Below are 15,333 nucleotides of genomic sequence, written 5' to 3'. Positions count from 1 at the left end.
ATGTAATGATGTCATCGTGCCGGTTTGAACTGAGCCACACACTACGCAGACCGGAAGAGAAGAAGGATCTCCTCCACCAGTTGTGGGAATGGGCATAGGAGAGTCTGTATTTTATTCAGTACTATTGGGGCTGCTTGGAGGCAGCTGTGCGGCATTATGCTGTGAGGTAGCAGCTATGGGAGGCTTTATACTGTGTGGAGGGCAGCTATGGGGGCATTTTACTGAAAGGGGGCAGCTATAGGGGCATTATCCTGTGTGGGGCCCCCTCAAATGTGTTTCACCCCCTGTGCTAAACCCACAGCCACACTTAGGAAGGCCACTAATGGACGGGTCGGGTCACATGACCCACCATCAGTAGCCATAGTCGGGTACTCAGCGACGCATAGCAGCAAGATACATTGGGCCCGCCACATCCTCCGCCTGCACAATTGCCGTTTTCAATGTTGCAGGGACTTATTTTTGGAATTGAGCTAAGTACCGGCATCTAACTACGAATGATGTTGACATTTGTCAGACGAACTGGGGCCAAGTACGGTAGTAGGGGTCACAAACAAAAGTCTCGGCTAAAAGCGCGTACCAGCCTCAAACTTTGGGAACCATTCATCTAGAATCAAGGTGAAATGTTAGCCAAAAGCTTTGTGATTATACTCAATATGTAATAAATAGATGGAAAATATAGTGCTACATTATTTTTCCAAGGTCAGTGAAAGATTTTAGTTTAAAATTTCACCATCTGGGTTACATTTATTAAAACATGTCATGCTCATCACAGATACAGAACATATTTTAATCCCATTACTGCTGGAGGGAGTCATCTTGAACATTAAGTTAATAGTACTCTTAATATGAATGTATTTCTAAATAGGAGAAAAGCTGCTGAGCAAGCAAACTTCAAATTCACGCTTCATAAACTGGGGTATGAATTTTTAAATGCACTTTAATGCCAGGCACCATGTCCCCTAGAGCCAGGGCCCTCATGCATTGGGAATCTATAACATTTTAGAATTGTTCATACTTTAAAAAGTACAAAAAAGTTAGTAGGACATCAGTTAAGGTCAACAAAAGCGCAAACCTATTGTGAAAAATAGTCGTGAGTGTATGTTCTCCTTTATGTTGCAAATATGTAATATCACCAACCATAAATTAGCTAACACTACTCACAGTGGGGTATTAGACAACGATAAGTTTACATAAGTATTGAAAAATCGTAAAGGATTAAGAAATATCAATGGCCTACAAATTGGCAGTACTTGACTATACACATCAACACTAGTATATGTAGTAGCAGGATTTTTTTTTTTCTACATACCACTTTGAATGAAACTTGCAGTAACCTAATTTAACCTGACGTCTCTGCAAGCCAGATGTTTTCAGTTCTCCTAGGAAAGCTTACAATGTTGGCATAGTAATCACCAAGGATCAGGCACAAAGCGCAATTTTATTTTAATGGGAAAAACTTAAAAATAAAACGTACATTCAATGGCTCGGTCGTCTGAGGGAATACGCATATTTCTCATAAGCAATATTTTTGGCAGCACAAGTGCAAAGTCAGTGGTTTGTAGACTTTTCACAAATCATAAGATGCCTACTAGGTTTAGAGTTCAACCTTTGAGAGTTACATTTCTGCTACTTTGTTCGAAATTGTAGGTCAGGGCACATAACTCAACCTAGTCTTGTAGAAGCGAGAAATTAACATGTGGAAACATAAGAGACCAGCAATTCTGGTATTTAATGTGGTCACACGACTTCATTTATTAGATCAGCACTCTTTTAGAAGGCAACATTTTAACCCATTTATTCCATTGCATGATCCAATGTGAGATATGTGTATGAGCGCTATGGTATAGATTGGTAGAAAACAACTGAAATAATCCTAAGAAATATTTTTTAATGTCAAAGGGTTTTCCCAGGACTTTGGTAACAATGACCTATTTTAAGGACAAAACTTGAGGACAGCATCCATATGGCAAAAGTAAAAAAGTATTTATTAACACATCCCAATATCAAAGCACTTTATTAAGACAACCCAATATCAAACACTTTTTTACTTTTGCCATACGGATGCTGTCCTCAAGTTTTTTGTAGCAATTGATTGGCCAGAAGGGATCTGTGGACTTGGAATTTGCATCCCGCTGAAACTGAGTAGTCATTTTCCGATCGAGTGCTGTGGACAACCAGTTTTCTATTCTATGGAGAAGTCATTAGTATCAAATCTGTGGGGGTCCGACTCCCAGGAGACTCCAACTGATCAGATGATTGAAGGGGCTGAAGTGCTCCAGTGAGCGATGCGGCCTCTTCATTGCTTACTAGGCACAGCGCTGTACATTTTGTAGTAAATGGGACTGAGCTACAATACCAGTCAAAGCCACTACCGAATACACAGCGTTAAGGGCCTGTTCACATCAGCGTTGGCTTTCCGTTCCAGGGTTCCGTCAGAGTTCTCCGTCGGGTAAACCCCGCAACCGAAAGTCAAACTGAAACCACAGCTTCCGTTTCAGTCACCATTGATATCAATGGTGATGGAAACATTGCTAATGGTTTCCGTTTGTCACCATTCAGGCAGGTTTACGTTTTAACGACGGAATCAATAGCACAATGGTGACTGAAATGGAAGCGGTGGTTTCAATTTGACTTTCCGTTGCAGGGTTCACCCGACGGAAACCTCCGACGGAACCCCGGAACGGAAAGCCAACGCTGATGTGAACAGGCCCCAAGCCTGGTAAGCAATAAAGAGGCCGCAGTGCCACGGCTACTTTAATCAGTTCATCGGTGGGGGTGTCAGGAGTTCGAACCGCCACCGATCGGAGATTAAAGACCTATCCTAAGGATAGGTCTTCAGTAACATAGTCCCAAAAAACACTTTAAAGTGAATTGCTTGCTTTTTATAAACCACTTGCTTCAGTTAGGCCCTGTTCACACAGTTTTTTGCAGGCAGAAAATTCTGCCTCAAAATTCCATCTGGAATTTTGAGGCAGAATTTGATCTGCCTGCACGCCATTTGGCGCAACGTTTATCACCCGCGGCCATTGAGCGCCGCGGGCAAAAACGCTTTCTCTGCCTTCCATGGATGTCAATGGGAGGTCAGAGACGTAAACGCCAGAAGATATTGAGTTCCTACAGAAGGAGATTAGACTAACTCTTAAACTCAACGTGTGTGAACAGAAGCGAACGTTAGTTATGGAACCGAGTGAATTACTCGATTATAAATATTGAGTAACACAACAGATGGCCAAATTTCAATCTGAACAGGAAGAGGCTAAAAGACATAAATGGCACCGGGACCATAAGGATTAGAACTCTGGACAGGTTTACAACTGGCAGGACAAGGATAATAAAAATATGAACACAAATAATGATGGCAATAAAATATCTACTAGAAATAAGAAGGTGATTCAGTCAACCGTTGATTTTTTATTTTTTTTTTAGACGTGCCAATGACTGTTACATCAGAGAGAAATGCCGTACCAGAAGGGGCGGGAGACGCCTCCGCCGAAAATCAGAGCACAAGAAGCGGAAGGTCCACGAAATATGTGGGAGCACAGAAGAAATAGATGCAATACAGCAGTCATTGGTAGTAAATATATCTTCGTGCACTTTATCCACTACACAAATGTCCCTATTGGGGAAAAGACTTTCCTTTTGTCCAGTGTCAGCCACAGACTGGTGTCAACTTGACATTGACTTACACTTTTTTTTTTAGGTCGCTTAAACTCAAATTGTGGTTCTCTGAGAAACAACCTTCGAATCTAGTGTTTTCTCCAACACCAGAACTCTGTTTAAAGAAATTTGGGCTCTTTATTAAGACCGATTTTACACCTGTGGTTTATTCTGATGTATTAGATGGTTTTATCTCTTCTGTTAAAAAAAGATTTGCACATTGAAGACAAGCGTGTTGAGCAATGGTGAACCTTTGATTTGCCCTAACTTCACACGAGAATAGATTGCGGCATTGCAGGAGCTGGTCCGGTGGGATAGTCGTTATGGACCGTCCGTTATATGTTGATGAACTGGAGAAAAAAAAAACACATGATCCTGAGGTTTATAGGAAAGTTAATGGAGACCCAAAATTTGAGTTCATGAGGAAGCTTAAATATTTAGTTGATAAGGCTTATGCGCTTGACCTGGTAGATAAAGAGTTACAGGATTTCTTATTACCTAAACATCCAGTTACCCCCCTTATATACTGCCTCCCGAAGATACACAATGACTTACAATCGAAGGCCCTGGTGGATTATGCATCAGGGAGAAATTCTATATTCAGTCCTTCAGTAATTTTTGGGGATAAACTCCTAAGAAATTCAGCCACGGTAGCCAAGTCTTACGTTAGGGACAGCTGATTTTTTGTCTAAAATTCATAACTTAATTATACCGAAGGGAGCCATTTTAGTTTCATTTGATGTGACTTCATTATATACCTCCATTAACCATGAGAGGGGATTATTGTGTGTCAAAAAAGCCTTGGATACCAGACTACTCTCCTGATTGTAAGGAATTTGCTCTTTGGACTATAGGAAACTATTCTTACTTGCAATTACTTTATTTGGTGATCATTTTTTTGTTCAATTAAAAGGTACCGCCATGGGGTCTAATATGGCCCCCACTTATGCCAACATTTATATGGCGGACCTTGAGGAATCTGTCGTCTGTGTCCCACCATTTTTCCAATATTTTGGGATGGTGGCGATACATAGACGACATATTCCTCATTTGGACTGACACACAGGATTCTCTACTTGATTTTTTTGTAGATCGGAATAGAATGGATCACGATATTAAATTCACTATGGTTAGCTCTACGGAGTCCATACTATTTCTAGATACTACTGTTTTTGTTAAAAATGACCGTCTAGTGACAGATCCTTTCATAAAAACTACAGATCGAAATAGTCTGTTAGGATAGGAAAGCCAACATCCAAGAAAAATGGTTTAATTATCAACATTTGACTAAATGGAAGAGATCTTAAGGATTGTCGATGACGAGTGTACTATGACTTATCGGTTGAACGACATGGGAAGTAAATTCCGGTTCTGGGGTTATCCCGATAAACGAATTAGATCTCACATTGCCAGTGTAAAGAACATTGAAGGACAGGATAGGATTACCACATGGTCTAATAAGGAAAAGCGTATTCCCTGTGTCACCACTTATGATGTACATAGCTCACAAATTATGCAGGTTATACCTAGATGTTGGCCCATGCTGGAAAATGTCTAGGATATTCCTTCATTTAAAATCCCCCCCCCCCCTATTCTCTTATAGGAGATCATCTAATTTGAAGGACAGATCGGTGAAGACGGATATAAGCCCTAAGGCAGTGGTAGGTACAGTAGGCAGGATTTTATTGCCCCAGTGGTTGTTACCCCTGTTTGGGCTGTGCCAACTGTGGCTTGATGTATAAGGGAGATTCCTTTACACATCCAACTACTGGTAGGACCTATAGGATTAGGCATTACTTGACCTGTAGATCGGATTTTGTTATTTATATTCTTATGTGCCAGTGTAAACTTCTATACGTTGGGGAGATGACCACTGAATGTAGGATTAGGCTCAATGCACATAAATCTACTATTAATACAAAGAAGATCAAACTACCGATTCCCAGACACTTCTGTGAAGCCCACTATGGGGTTAATCAGCTCAGTTTCTGGATTATTGACCATATACCCCGACTTAGGAGAGTAGGAGAAATTGCTCAAAAGAAGTGAGGCTGAGTGGATTAGTAAATTCAATACGTTACAACCCAATGGACTCAATTTTGAGTATAATCTTAGTGTTTTTGCAAGATGTTTTTTCTTGGTGGACAAGAGATGTAGTTACTCTCCTGATTACCATTCATTGACATTCTATATTGTCCCCTTAAAGGAGCAGTGTCACGGGAAAAAAATTTTTTAGATCAATTTGCTTTTAGTGTTTTATTAAAAAAAATAAATATTTGTGTGTTTGTGTTTTACTTTTTTTTTATTTTTTCACTTTTTCTTGTCCATGGGGGCTGCCATTTTTTTTTCCATCTCTGTATGTGTCGATTAACGACACATACAGACATGGAATACGGCAGCTACAGTCCCATAGTGAATGCGAACGGGGCCCGTTCCATCCACTATGCTGTACGCCGTCTGTGTGGGAACGGCGCATGCCCACACAGTCCAAATTGAACTGTGTGACGTCCGGCGCCATTTTCTTGTGGACTGGAAGTCGCGGCCGGACAGTAAGATTACTACTTCCGGTCGCGGCTTCCAGACTTGTGCACTTGGAGCGGAGGTAGCAGACGGAGCGGAGGGACCGGAGGGAGCGGCGGCAGGAGCAGGTTAGTTAGGTCTGTGTATGTACGTGTTTTACTGTGTGTTTACTACTGTATGTTAACCTACTACACTGTGTGTTAGCTCAAAAAATGGCGACACACAGTGTAGGAGGTTTGACCGTTCAATCCCCTCGTTTCTCCAGACACTAGCCAGGATAAAGGAGGGGGGATTCTGAGAGCTCACTAGAGCGAGTGAGTTTTCTAAAATTTTGCAGCATAAAGCAATGTGGTTGCTTTACCACATGCAATGCTGCAATTTTGGGAATTGCTCCATCTAGTGACCAGCGCTGGGAAATATTATAAATTAGAATCTAATTTATAATATTTCCTGACTCGTGAAAAAATTAAAAAAATTAGAACAATGTTTAATCACCCATACACTAACTGTTGAACTAAAAAAAAAATATTTTCTAGCGACACATTACCTTTAAGTAGTAAGGTTTATTGTATTTTTTTTTTATTAGGGGTTTATGTACACTTGCTTGTACTTTTTATATGGCATCTTTGTTAGACCTTACACCTTTTTTGAATACTCCTGCTCTCATTTTTTATTATTTTTTTATTCTGTAGGTTTGTCTAAATCTAATTGGAATTGAATTTCTCCGCTTAACACTAGCCCAAACCGAGGGACACATCGGAGTTGAGGGTTATATTCAAAAAATAGCAGTGTAATAGGTATACGTTTATCTTTATTAGGATGTAATTATTCTGCCTGTGTAAACGTTTTAAAAGAAGTTTTAATTCACAAAAATTATTAAAATTAGTAGGGCATAAAGTGCCAAAAGATCCAGATACAGGCGTTGGCAATCAGATCCAGATTGCACACGAGAGCTATCGCAGTATGGACACACCGCAAGCACCTATTCACAAGTGCCCGATATGTCAGATATACGTTGTAACATTATCTTGCCACGTGTGCTGACAAATATTCAAATGAATCGGTTTGCCACAGATATAACAGACACACTTCCCAACACGTTTCTGCACCACATAGGCGAGCGTCCTCAGGGGTATAATTTTGTCTGATTATTTAGTTTCTATTAACAAAGTGCCGGTCAGCATGTATTATGCTGTTCATTCAATTTTCAGCGCGCACAAGACATCTGATATCGGTCCTATTTTCTCGCCGGGGAAATACTGAAGTCTTATACACCTCAGACCCCACCTCCCAGGCTTCGAACAGGACCAAGCCAAACCAATGGGATCTTGTAACGTCTAAACCGACGCCCATCCAACCGGCCGGCTCCCTAGTGACCACACAGCCAATGGGATCGATGCGTGCCGCATCCTTGGTAACTGGGGGGAGCTACAGGAGGCCAAACATACTAAGCCGATACAGCACCGAAGTGGACGCTGTGCGACAGTAAGGAGAGAGCCAATCAAGTAAAACCACTAAAATCGCGAACGATAGACGCAGGAACAGATACCCGCCAGCAGATAACCCACATTAAAGTGCCAAAGTCAGACATCACGCAACAGCATATTGAAATGCCGGCAAACAACCCGTTGTGAAAAGGCCATCCAAACGGAGTACCATCCTCAAACAAAGATTGCTGCCAAATGACGAAGACCCGCCACACAAAGACTATCCAGACGGAGTGTCATAGTCCAATAAGGATTGTTGCTGCATCACACTGACACAGCAGAGTGATATAACCATCAAATACAATGCCATCCCGGCATAGTGATAAAGCATAACTCGTCATTAACAAGGCACTCCAAAGGGAGTGTCATAATCCCGCAAGACATACCAATGGATTGAAATAATTAAGAATAGCGCAATTGGCATAAATGCAGCCTTATAGTACAGCAATCATCAGAGGTGCTGAGCAGCAGTGGTACATAGATCTTGGCAATGCAATGAGACCCCCAATATATTAGAGAAATGGAAGATAGATCGATTCATTAAGGCCCAGTGGTTTAACAGTTTGCATCCTAAAAATCCACTGGCCCTCCTTCTGTAGGATACGTCTATCCCAATCACCTCCCCTTCTTGGTGCTTTTACAAGTTCCATGCCTTGAAATTTAATGACAGAAGAATCTCCCGAATGACAGTCCCAGACATTCGAGACAGTAGTGTCAATTCTGCCATTAGTGTCACAAATGTGGTTGCGAATTCTTCGTCTGAATTCTCTTTTTGTTTTACCCACATATTGCAACCCACAGCCGCAAGTACTACCCCTTTTGTAAGGCAGTTTGTGCTTGAGCATAATTTCTTCGTCTTTGAGCGCAAGTTCTTCCACCAGCTCAGAGGAGTGGCTATGGGTAGCCCCTGTGCTCCTACTTATGCCAATCTCTATCTGGGTTGGTGGGAGAGGGAATTTGTGTTCTGCGATGAAATGGAGAGATTTGTCTCTTCCATTGTATTATGGATAAGATTCATTGATGACGTCTTCATTCTATGGTCGGGTACGACAGTGGAGTTCAAGGAGTCATTCGGGAGATTCTTCTGTCATTAAATTTCAAGGCATGGAACTTGTAAAAGCACCAAGAAGGGGAGGTGATTGGGATAGACGTATCCTACAGAAGGAGGGCCAGTGGATTTTTAGGATGCAAACTGTTAAACCACTGGGCCTTAATGAATCGATCTATCTTCCATTTCTCTAATATATTGGGGGTCTCATTGCATTGCCAAGATCTATATACCACTGCTGCTCAGCACCTCTGATGATTGCTGTACTATAAGGCTGCATTTATGCCAATTGCGCTATTCGTAATTATTTCAATCCATTGGTATGTCTTGCGGGATTATGACACTCCCTTTGGAGTGCCTTGTTCATGACGAGTTATGCTTTATCACTATGCCGGGATGGCATTGTATTTGATGGTTATATCACTCTGCTGTGTCAGTGTGATGCAGCAACAATCCTTATTGGACTATGACATTCCGTCTGGATGGTCTTTGTGTGGCGGGTCTACGTCATTTGGCAGCAATCTTTGTTTGATGATGGTACTCCGTTTGGATGGCCTTTTCACAATGGGTTGTTTGCCGGCATTTCAATGTGCTGTTGCTTGATGTCTGACTTTGGCACTTTAAGGTGGGTTATCTGCTGGCGGGTATCTGTTCCTGCGTCTATCGATTTTAGTGGTTTTACTTGATTGGCTCTCTCCTTGCGGTCGCACAGCGTCCACTTCGGTGCTGTGTCGGCTTAGTATGTTTGGCCGCCTGTAGCTCCCCCCAGTTACCAAGGATGCGGCACGCATCGATCCCATTGGCTGTGTGGTCACTAGGGAGCCGGCCGGTTGGATGGGCGTCGGTTTAGACGTTGCAAGATCCCATTGGTTTGGCTTGGTCCTGTTCGAAGCCTGGGAGGTGGGGTCTGAGGTGTATAAGACTTCAGTATTTCCCCGGCGCGTACTAGGACCGATATCAGTTGTCTTGTGCGCTCCGAAAATTGAATGAACAGCATAATACATGCTGACCGGCACTTTGTTAATAGAAACAAAATAAATCAGACAAAATTATACCCCTGAGGACGCTCCCCTATGTGGTGCAGAAACGCGTTGGGAAGTGTGTCTGTTATATCTGTGGCAATCAGATTCATTTGAATATTTGTCAGCACACGTGGCAAGATAATGTTACAACGTATAGCTGACATATCGGGCACTTGTGAATAGGTGCTTGCGGTGTGTCCATACTGCGATAGCTCCCGTTTGCAATCTGGATCTGTTTGCCAGCACCTGTATCTGGATCTTTTGGCACTTTATGCCCTACTAATTTTAATGAAAATTTTTGTGAATTAAAACTTATTTTAAAACGTTTACACAGGCAGAATAATATATTGATTAGCATCAACTTTTTGTCAGGTTATTATGGGGTTGCACTTGTGATATTGGTATATCTGTTTAGATTTGTCCACCTTTATTTTTCAGATCAATAGAACCCTTTATGATCTTAGCAAGATATAGTGATGAGAAACTCACGCTATAAAGCTTATACTAAGTTATCAGACTTGTGCCTGGATTGAGCATTGAATGTCAGGTCAATGAAATCCGTTGATGGTGAGGGACTTGGCACAAGGAAATTACCGGATGGTCATTTCGTAGTCTATCCTCTGGTGTCTTTAACTTACTTACGGCTCTCCTTTGCGCATGCGAGGCCAATTTTACATTGGGTTGCCAAGACGCGAACACTGGGCTGTCTTGACAGCCAATCATGTGATACTTTTATCACATGACCAATTACTAGGCATGCGCTTTCTGTTTTCATAGATGCTGGAGTTGTCGTCCTGGTGTGACGCATTACATCCATGGGCGCTATGTTCCTTCGCTTTGGGTGAGTGTCAGTGATTATATATGATTTGAATTACTTCCTAATACCTGAAGTTCACAGCTGCTGTATAATATTGACTGATTTAGAGAACGGTGAGGTCTTTTTTGTTTTGTCACTTTTTATTATATTTTCACTTATATGTATGTTTACAAATATTATGACACTGACACTATTGATTATGTATGATCGGGTCGACTGTTCACTTAAAAACTTTTATCAGATGTAAATTTTGATGCTAACTCCTCCCACTGTGGGTTGTATAAATGCACTGAACCGTCTGTTATATTGCTTGACAAAGGCTGCATTGACCAGCTGAAACGTTGCATCCTTCTGCACTTATGGGTGAATAAATTAATCTCATTTGATACGATCTTTGGAGTGGTGCCTCTTCCATTTTTCGAAGATAGGGCATGTCGCTGTGGGCAAAAAACGCTGCCAAATACGCTTTCTCTGCCTCCTGTTGATGTCAATGGGAGGTCAGAGACGTAAAACGCCCGAAGATAGGGCAAGTCTTTTTCCCGCGAGACGGTTTTTCTGTTTGCGTGAAAAAAAACGCCTCCAACTCCCACTGAAATCAATGGGAGGCATTTTCGGACGTATTTTGGCGCATTTTCCGACACGGCTTCCGCGCCAAAAAACGTGTAAAAAAAGACTCCATGTGAACAGGGCCTTAACGTCATAAGACGGACTTATTTTACATCTGTATTGCATAGACTTTTAATAATGACAACATGGACTACAAACTTAATGGTGGTTGTCTCCACAGATGACATCTATATATCCTTCTAAGGCATAGAGACTGGGGTTGTCTTTACAAAACAATTCCTTCAAAAAGGAAATACTGACATAAATCCAGACAAAACAACCCATATTTCAATACACAAGTGAGTGAGGCCTTAGCTAGTGTGCAGAAGGAACTGTATGTCGCACAGTATTGTGGTCACCATTGCTCCAAACTAGTAGTCGTATTTTGGACCATCCGCTAGAGGCACTTTGCTAGTCGGTGAAAGAATATCACAGGTGACCACTCATTCTCCTCCACGTGACAAGCAGACACAGGTACCACCAAAACCAGTCTACAGTGAGGAATGCACCAAGTAACTCACGTGGGTTCGTATTACCGTGTACGTGTGTTAAACACAAGAGACAGGATTCTAGCAATGCTTACTAGAACAAAGCATTGCTGCAGGGATGATCGTGTACAAGGTGAATTTTTATGTGGTGGTCTCGGTAAAAACCTTTCACACAGCAGAAATGAACATATTTCTTGGATTTAAATGGCAAAGTCTTCATGTACTTACCAAATACCACTGCAGGGGAAATTTTGGGTCTGTTGGTTCTGTAAAAATATCTCTTTTCTTTCTTTTCTTTGCCACCTGTTGTTCAGCCCAGTGCACCTGAAAAATGTTAAAGAAGAATATAACTAGAGAACATTTAGAAGGGGTGGATTATTTTCTTTAATGTTAAAATCAATAGCTTGTAAGAAGCAGAGGCTCAATTATCGAAGATGCGCTTCTTTTAAGAGATATTTGCACCTTCAGACAAACTTATTTTAATGCATGACTGAATACATTTTTATGTACAACAGACTGCTTAACACTAGACATAGAAAAAAAAAAATACCAAAAAAAAATGCTCTGGTGAAACAGGAGAGTACTAAAAAGATAAAGCAATACTTTCAATGAAAGCTAAAGACCGGCATCTCAAAAGAGCAATATACTCATCAAAAAGATGTGGCCTGAAAAAAATTCAATAACTCGGCTCCGCACAGAAGCAAAATTCTCTTATAATTTTAGAGCTTTGTTCAAAATATAGCTATTTATTGATTTGTATATAGCGCAATTTATGAAATCACTCCCTTTAGAAGCAAAGTCCTGATAAAATAGCATGGAAGCCCCAGCGAATCTTGATTCTCTACAGAGCCACCGACAGGATCACAGGCTAGTCAATAGGCAGGCGGCCTTTTGCAGACAAATACATGGGGCAATGATGGGGAACTGGCGTTTTGTGTAATCCTGAAAGCTTATTGTTGAACTCTAAGGGTTAAAATTACTTTGAAGAATTAGAATAGAATGTGTTTGACGCACATAAACCGGTCACGTTCGTGTGAATGTAGCCTTAATGGTCTGATGCTATTTTTCCTAATTTGTGGTGGGCCTGGAGTTCTAGTGAAGACAAAATTTTATTCCACAGAACTGTGCGATTCAAACCTTGATCCAACACTTTGCAGAAAGACTTTACCTGATGAAGCTATAAAAAGACACTAGGGAAGATCTACCAAGGTGTCTGCACCTAGAATGTTTCGAAAAATGCACCACAGTTCGGCGCATTTAATTTAAGAAATGTTTGCACCTATCTAGACACTTAAAAAAATAAAGTTCCAAAAAGGATGGGGTTTAATAAAAAGGGGGGTGGCTTAAAATGATCGCAAATTAAGCCAAATCAAAGGTGGCATAAGGAGGAGAATTTTTTTTTGCGTCTAGCAAGTCTGTAAGCTATACGTATTTTGTGTTGTGCTATATGAGGTTTTATCACTGTAACAGTTATTAATCACTTTGTATAATTCGACACGCCAATTTGATTTTTTTCATGTTCATTTATTCCTCCCTGCCTTCCAAAAGCCATAACCTCTGTTTTTTCTTCGATATAGCCGTATGAGCGCTTGGTTTTTGCAGGACAAGTTGTCGTTTGTCATGGCACCATTTAATGTACCGTATAATGTACTGGGAAGCAGAAAAAATATTTGTGGGGTGAAATGCGAAAAAAACTGCGATTATGTGGCCATGTTCTGAGAGCCATAACTTTTTCATTTTTCCATCAATTTAGCGATGAGGGCTTAATTTTTGCAGGGCAAGCTGTAGTATAAATTTTTAAAGCAATTTCTCCCGATTACGGCAATACCCCATATGTGGTCAGAAACTGCTGGTTGGAAAAACGGCAGAGCGGAGAAGGGAAGGAGCGCTATTTGGCATGTAGATTTTGCTGGATTGGTATCTGGGCGCCATGTCGCATTTGTAGAGCTTCTGAGGTACCAGAACAGGGGAAACCTCTGAAAAGTGACCCCATTTTGGAAACTAGACCCCTTTAGAAATTTATTGTAGTTTTCATGGGGTGCTGCAACTTTTTGATCAGTTTTTATTCTATTTTTAAGAGGTGTGGTGACTAAAGAACAGCAATTCTACATTTATTTTTTTACAGCATTCCCCCATGTGATATAAATGACATTCACTTTATTTTGCAGGGCGATACGATTACGGAGATAAAATACTGGTTATAAAAAAATCATTTACTTTTTGTGTTGCCTTATTCTAAGAGCAATAACTTATTTTTCCATCAAGAAAGCCGTGTGAGGAGGTTTTTTGCGTAACGAACTGCAGTTTCGATCAGAAACATTTTTAGGTGCATGCGACTTTTTGATCTCTTTTTATTCAATTTTTTGGGAGATGAAGGCACCAAAAATGGTCATTCTGGTATGGTTTATTATTAATTTTCTTTTAGGGCGTTCACCATGCGGAATAAATCACAAAATACATTTGTAGTTCAGGCCGTTACGGACGCGGCGATACCAATTATGTATAGTTTCTGGAATAGCTGAAACATTGCATTGGACTTCTGGATATATAAAAGTACCACACTTTTTTTTCACCCAGGTTTTCAGAGTGCTGCCTGAATTTGTAATACATCTAGCAACCCTAGCTAGATGCACCAAATGTATGATACAGCATTGCACTCACGTGATGGACCAGGCAGTCAGAAGGTGAATTAAATTTAACCTTAAAAACCGTCTAAACCTTCGTAAGACTGTTTCACGTGAAAGGACATCTAACCGATCCCAATGTAAACAAGCACCATCAAGAAACCCAGAGATTACATCTGCGCTTGTATCGGAGATGGAAGCTACAATTCTAGACAGACTTCCATATGGAATATCTGCACAACCTTATATTACTAGTCCGTGCTAACAACTGCACATTCACTTTTCCGTAGAAGTAGCGGTCCTCATAGATGGACGTTATTTCAGCATAAGGTGTGCGGATATTACCATCATCTTTTTATTCCCATTACGAACTGAAGAGTACTACACGAAGGTTTATAAGAGCACAATGAATGTGTCCTTGTACACAAATGATGGCCATATGATGTCATGGTAGTCTAGAATTCATGGAAGCAGCTAAGTTCCAGGACAATCATTCAGTTATTTCTCTCTAGAATGGTGTAAGTTGGAGGAAAGAGTACCGTCCTCTTGCATGAAGATAAAATGCTCTGTTCTTTGTGAGGGCTGTCATTTATAGAGTAATTTGAATGAAAGAAACCGCAATGAAGAAGAGAAATGAAGACACTAACTATACCAGCTCATCTGTGTCTGGCAGCCTGGTCAGTAAATTTCTCTGCACGCTGGAGCCTGAGAACTTTGATGAGATTTTATCAAGTGTGTCCTGTGTTCTGCAGGGACAAGCTCAACTGCAGACATAAGCCATACCAAAATACGACGGAGGGCCATATGGGAGGTGAATGTTCAAACGCCACATCCACTTTCTGTTCTGATGAGCCAATTTAATATAAATATCCAAAAAGAGTGCAATGTTAAAGTGGCTCTGTGAGGTCACCTATGCTACCCTACGTATCTGAACTGCATAGAATGACCAGGGGGGGGGGTTCTAGGATTTGACTCAGAATTTTTATGTAAAAAGCTGTTCCAATGCTGCCAGGGCACAGAGAAAGCCTGCACCCTTCACCCATAGTGATTGACAGCTTTTCTTG

General features: G+C 41.1%; 1 protein-coding gene across 2 annotated transcripts in view; it reads right to left on the bottom strand.

Moving 5' to 3' along the window:
- The window catches only part of FURIN (furin, paired basic amino acid cleaving enzyme), a 203,634-nt gene that overhangs the window by 68,152 nt on the left and 120,149 nt on the right, over positions 1–15,333 (bottom strand). For both annotated transcript variants that reach the window (XM_075858119.1, XM_075858120.1), the window contains exon 4: positions 11,874–11,969. In XM_075858119.1, coding sequence (XP_075714234.1) covers positions 11,874–11,969 — 96 coding nt within the window. The remainder of the gene's footprint in view (positions 1–11,873; positions 11,970–15,333) is intronic.

Source organism: Rhinoderma darwinii, chromosome 3 (assembly GCF_050947455.1).
Source record: "Rhinoderma darwinii isolate aRhiDar2 chromosome 3, aRhiDar2.hap1, whole genome shotgun sequence".
NCBI classification, from domain to species: Eukaryota; Metazoa; Chordata; class Amphibia; order Anura; family Rhinodermatidae; genus Rhinoderma; species Rhinoderma darwinii.
The sequence above is the reverse complement of the archived record's forward strand: the minus strand, read 5'-3'. Positions and strand labels throughout refer to the sequence as shown.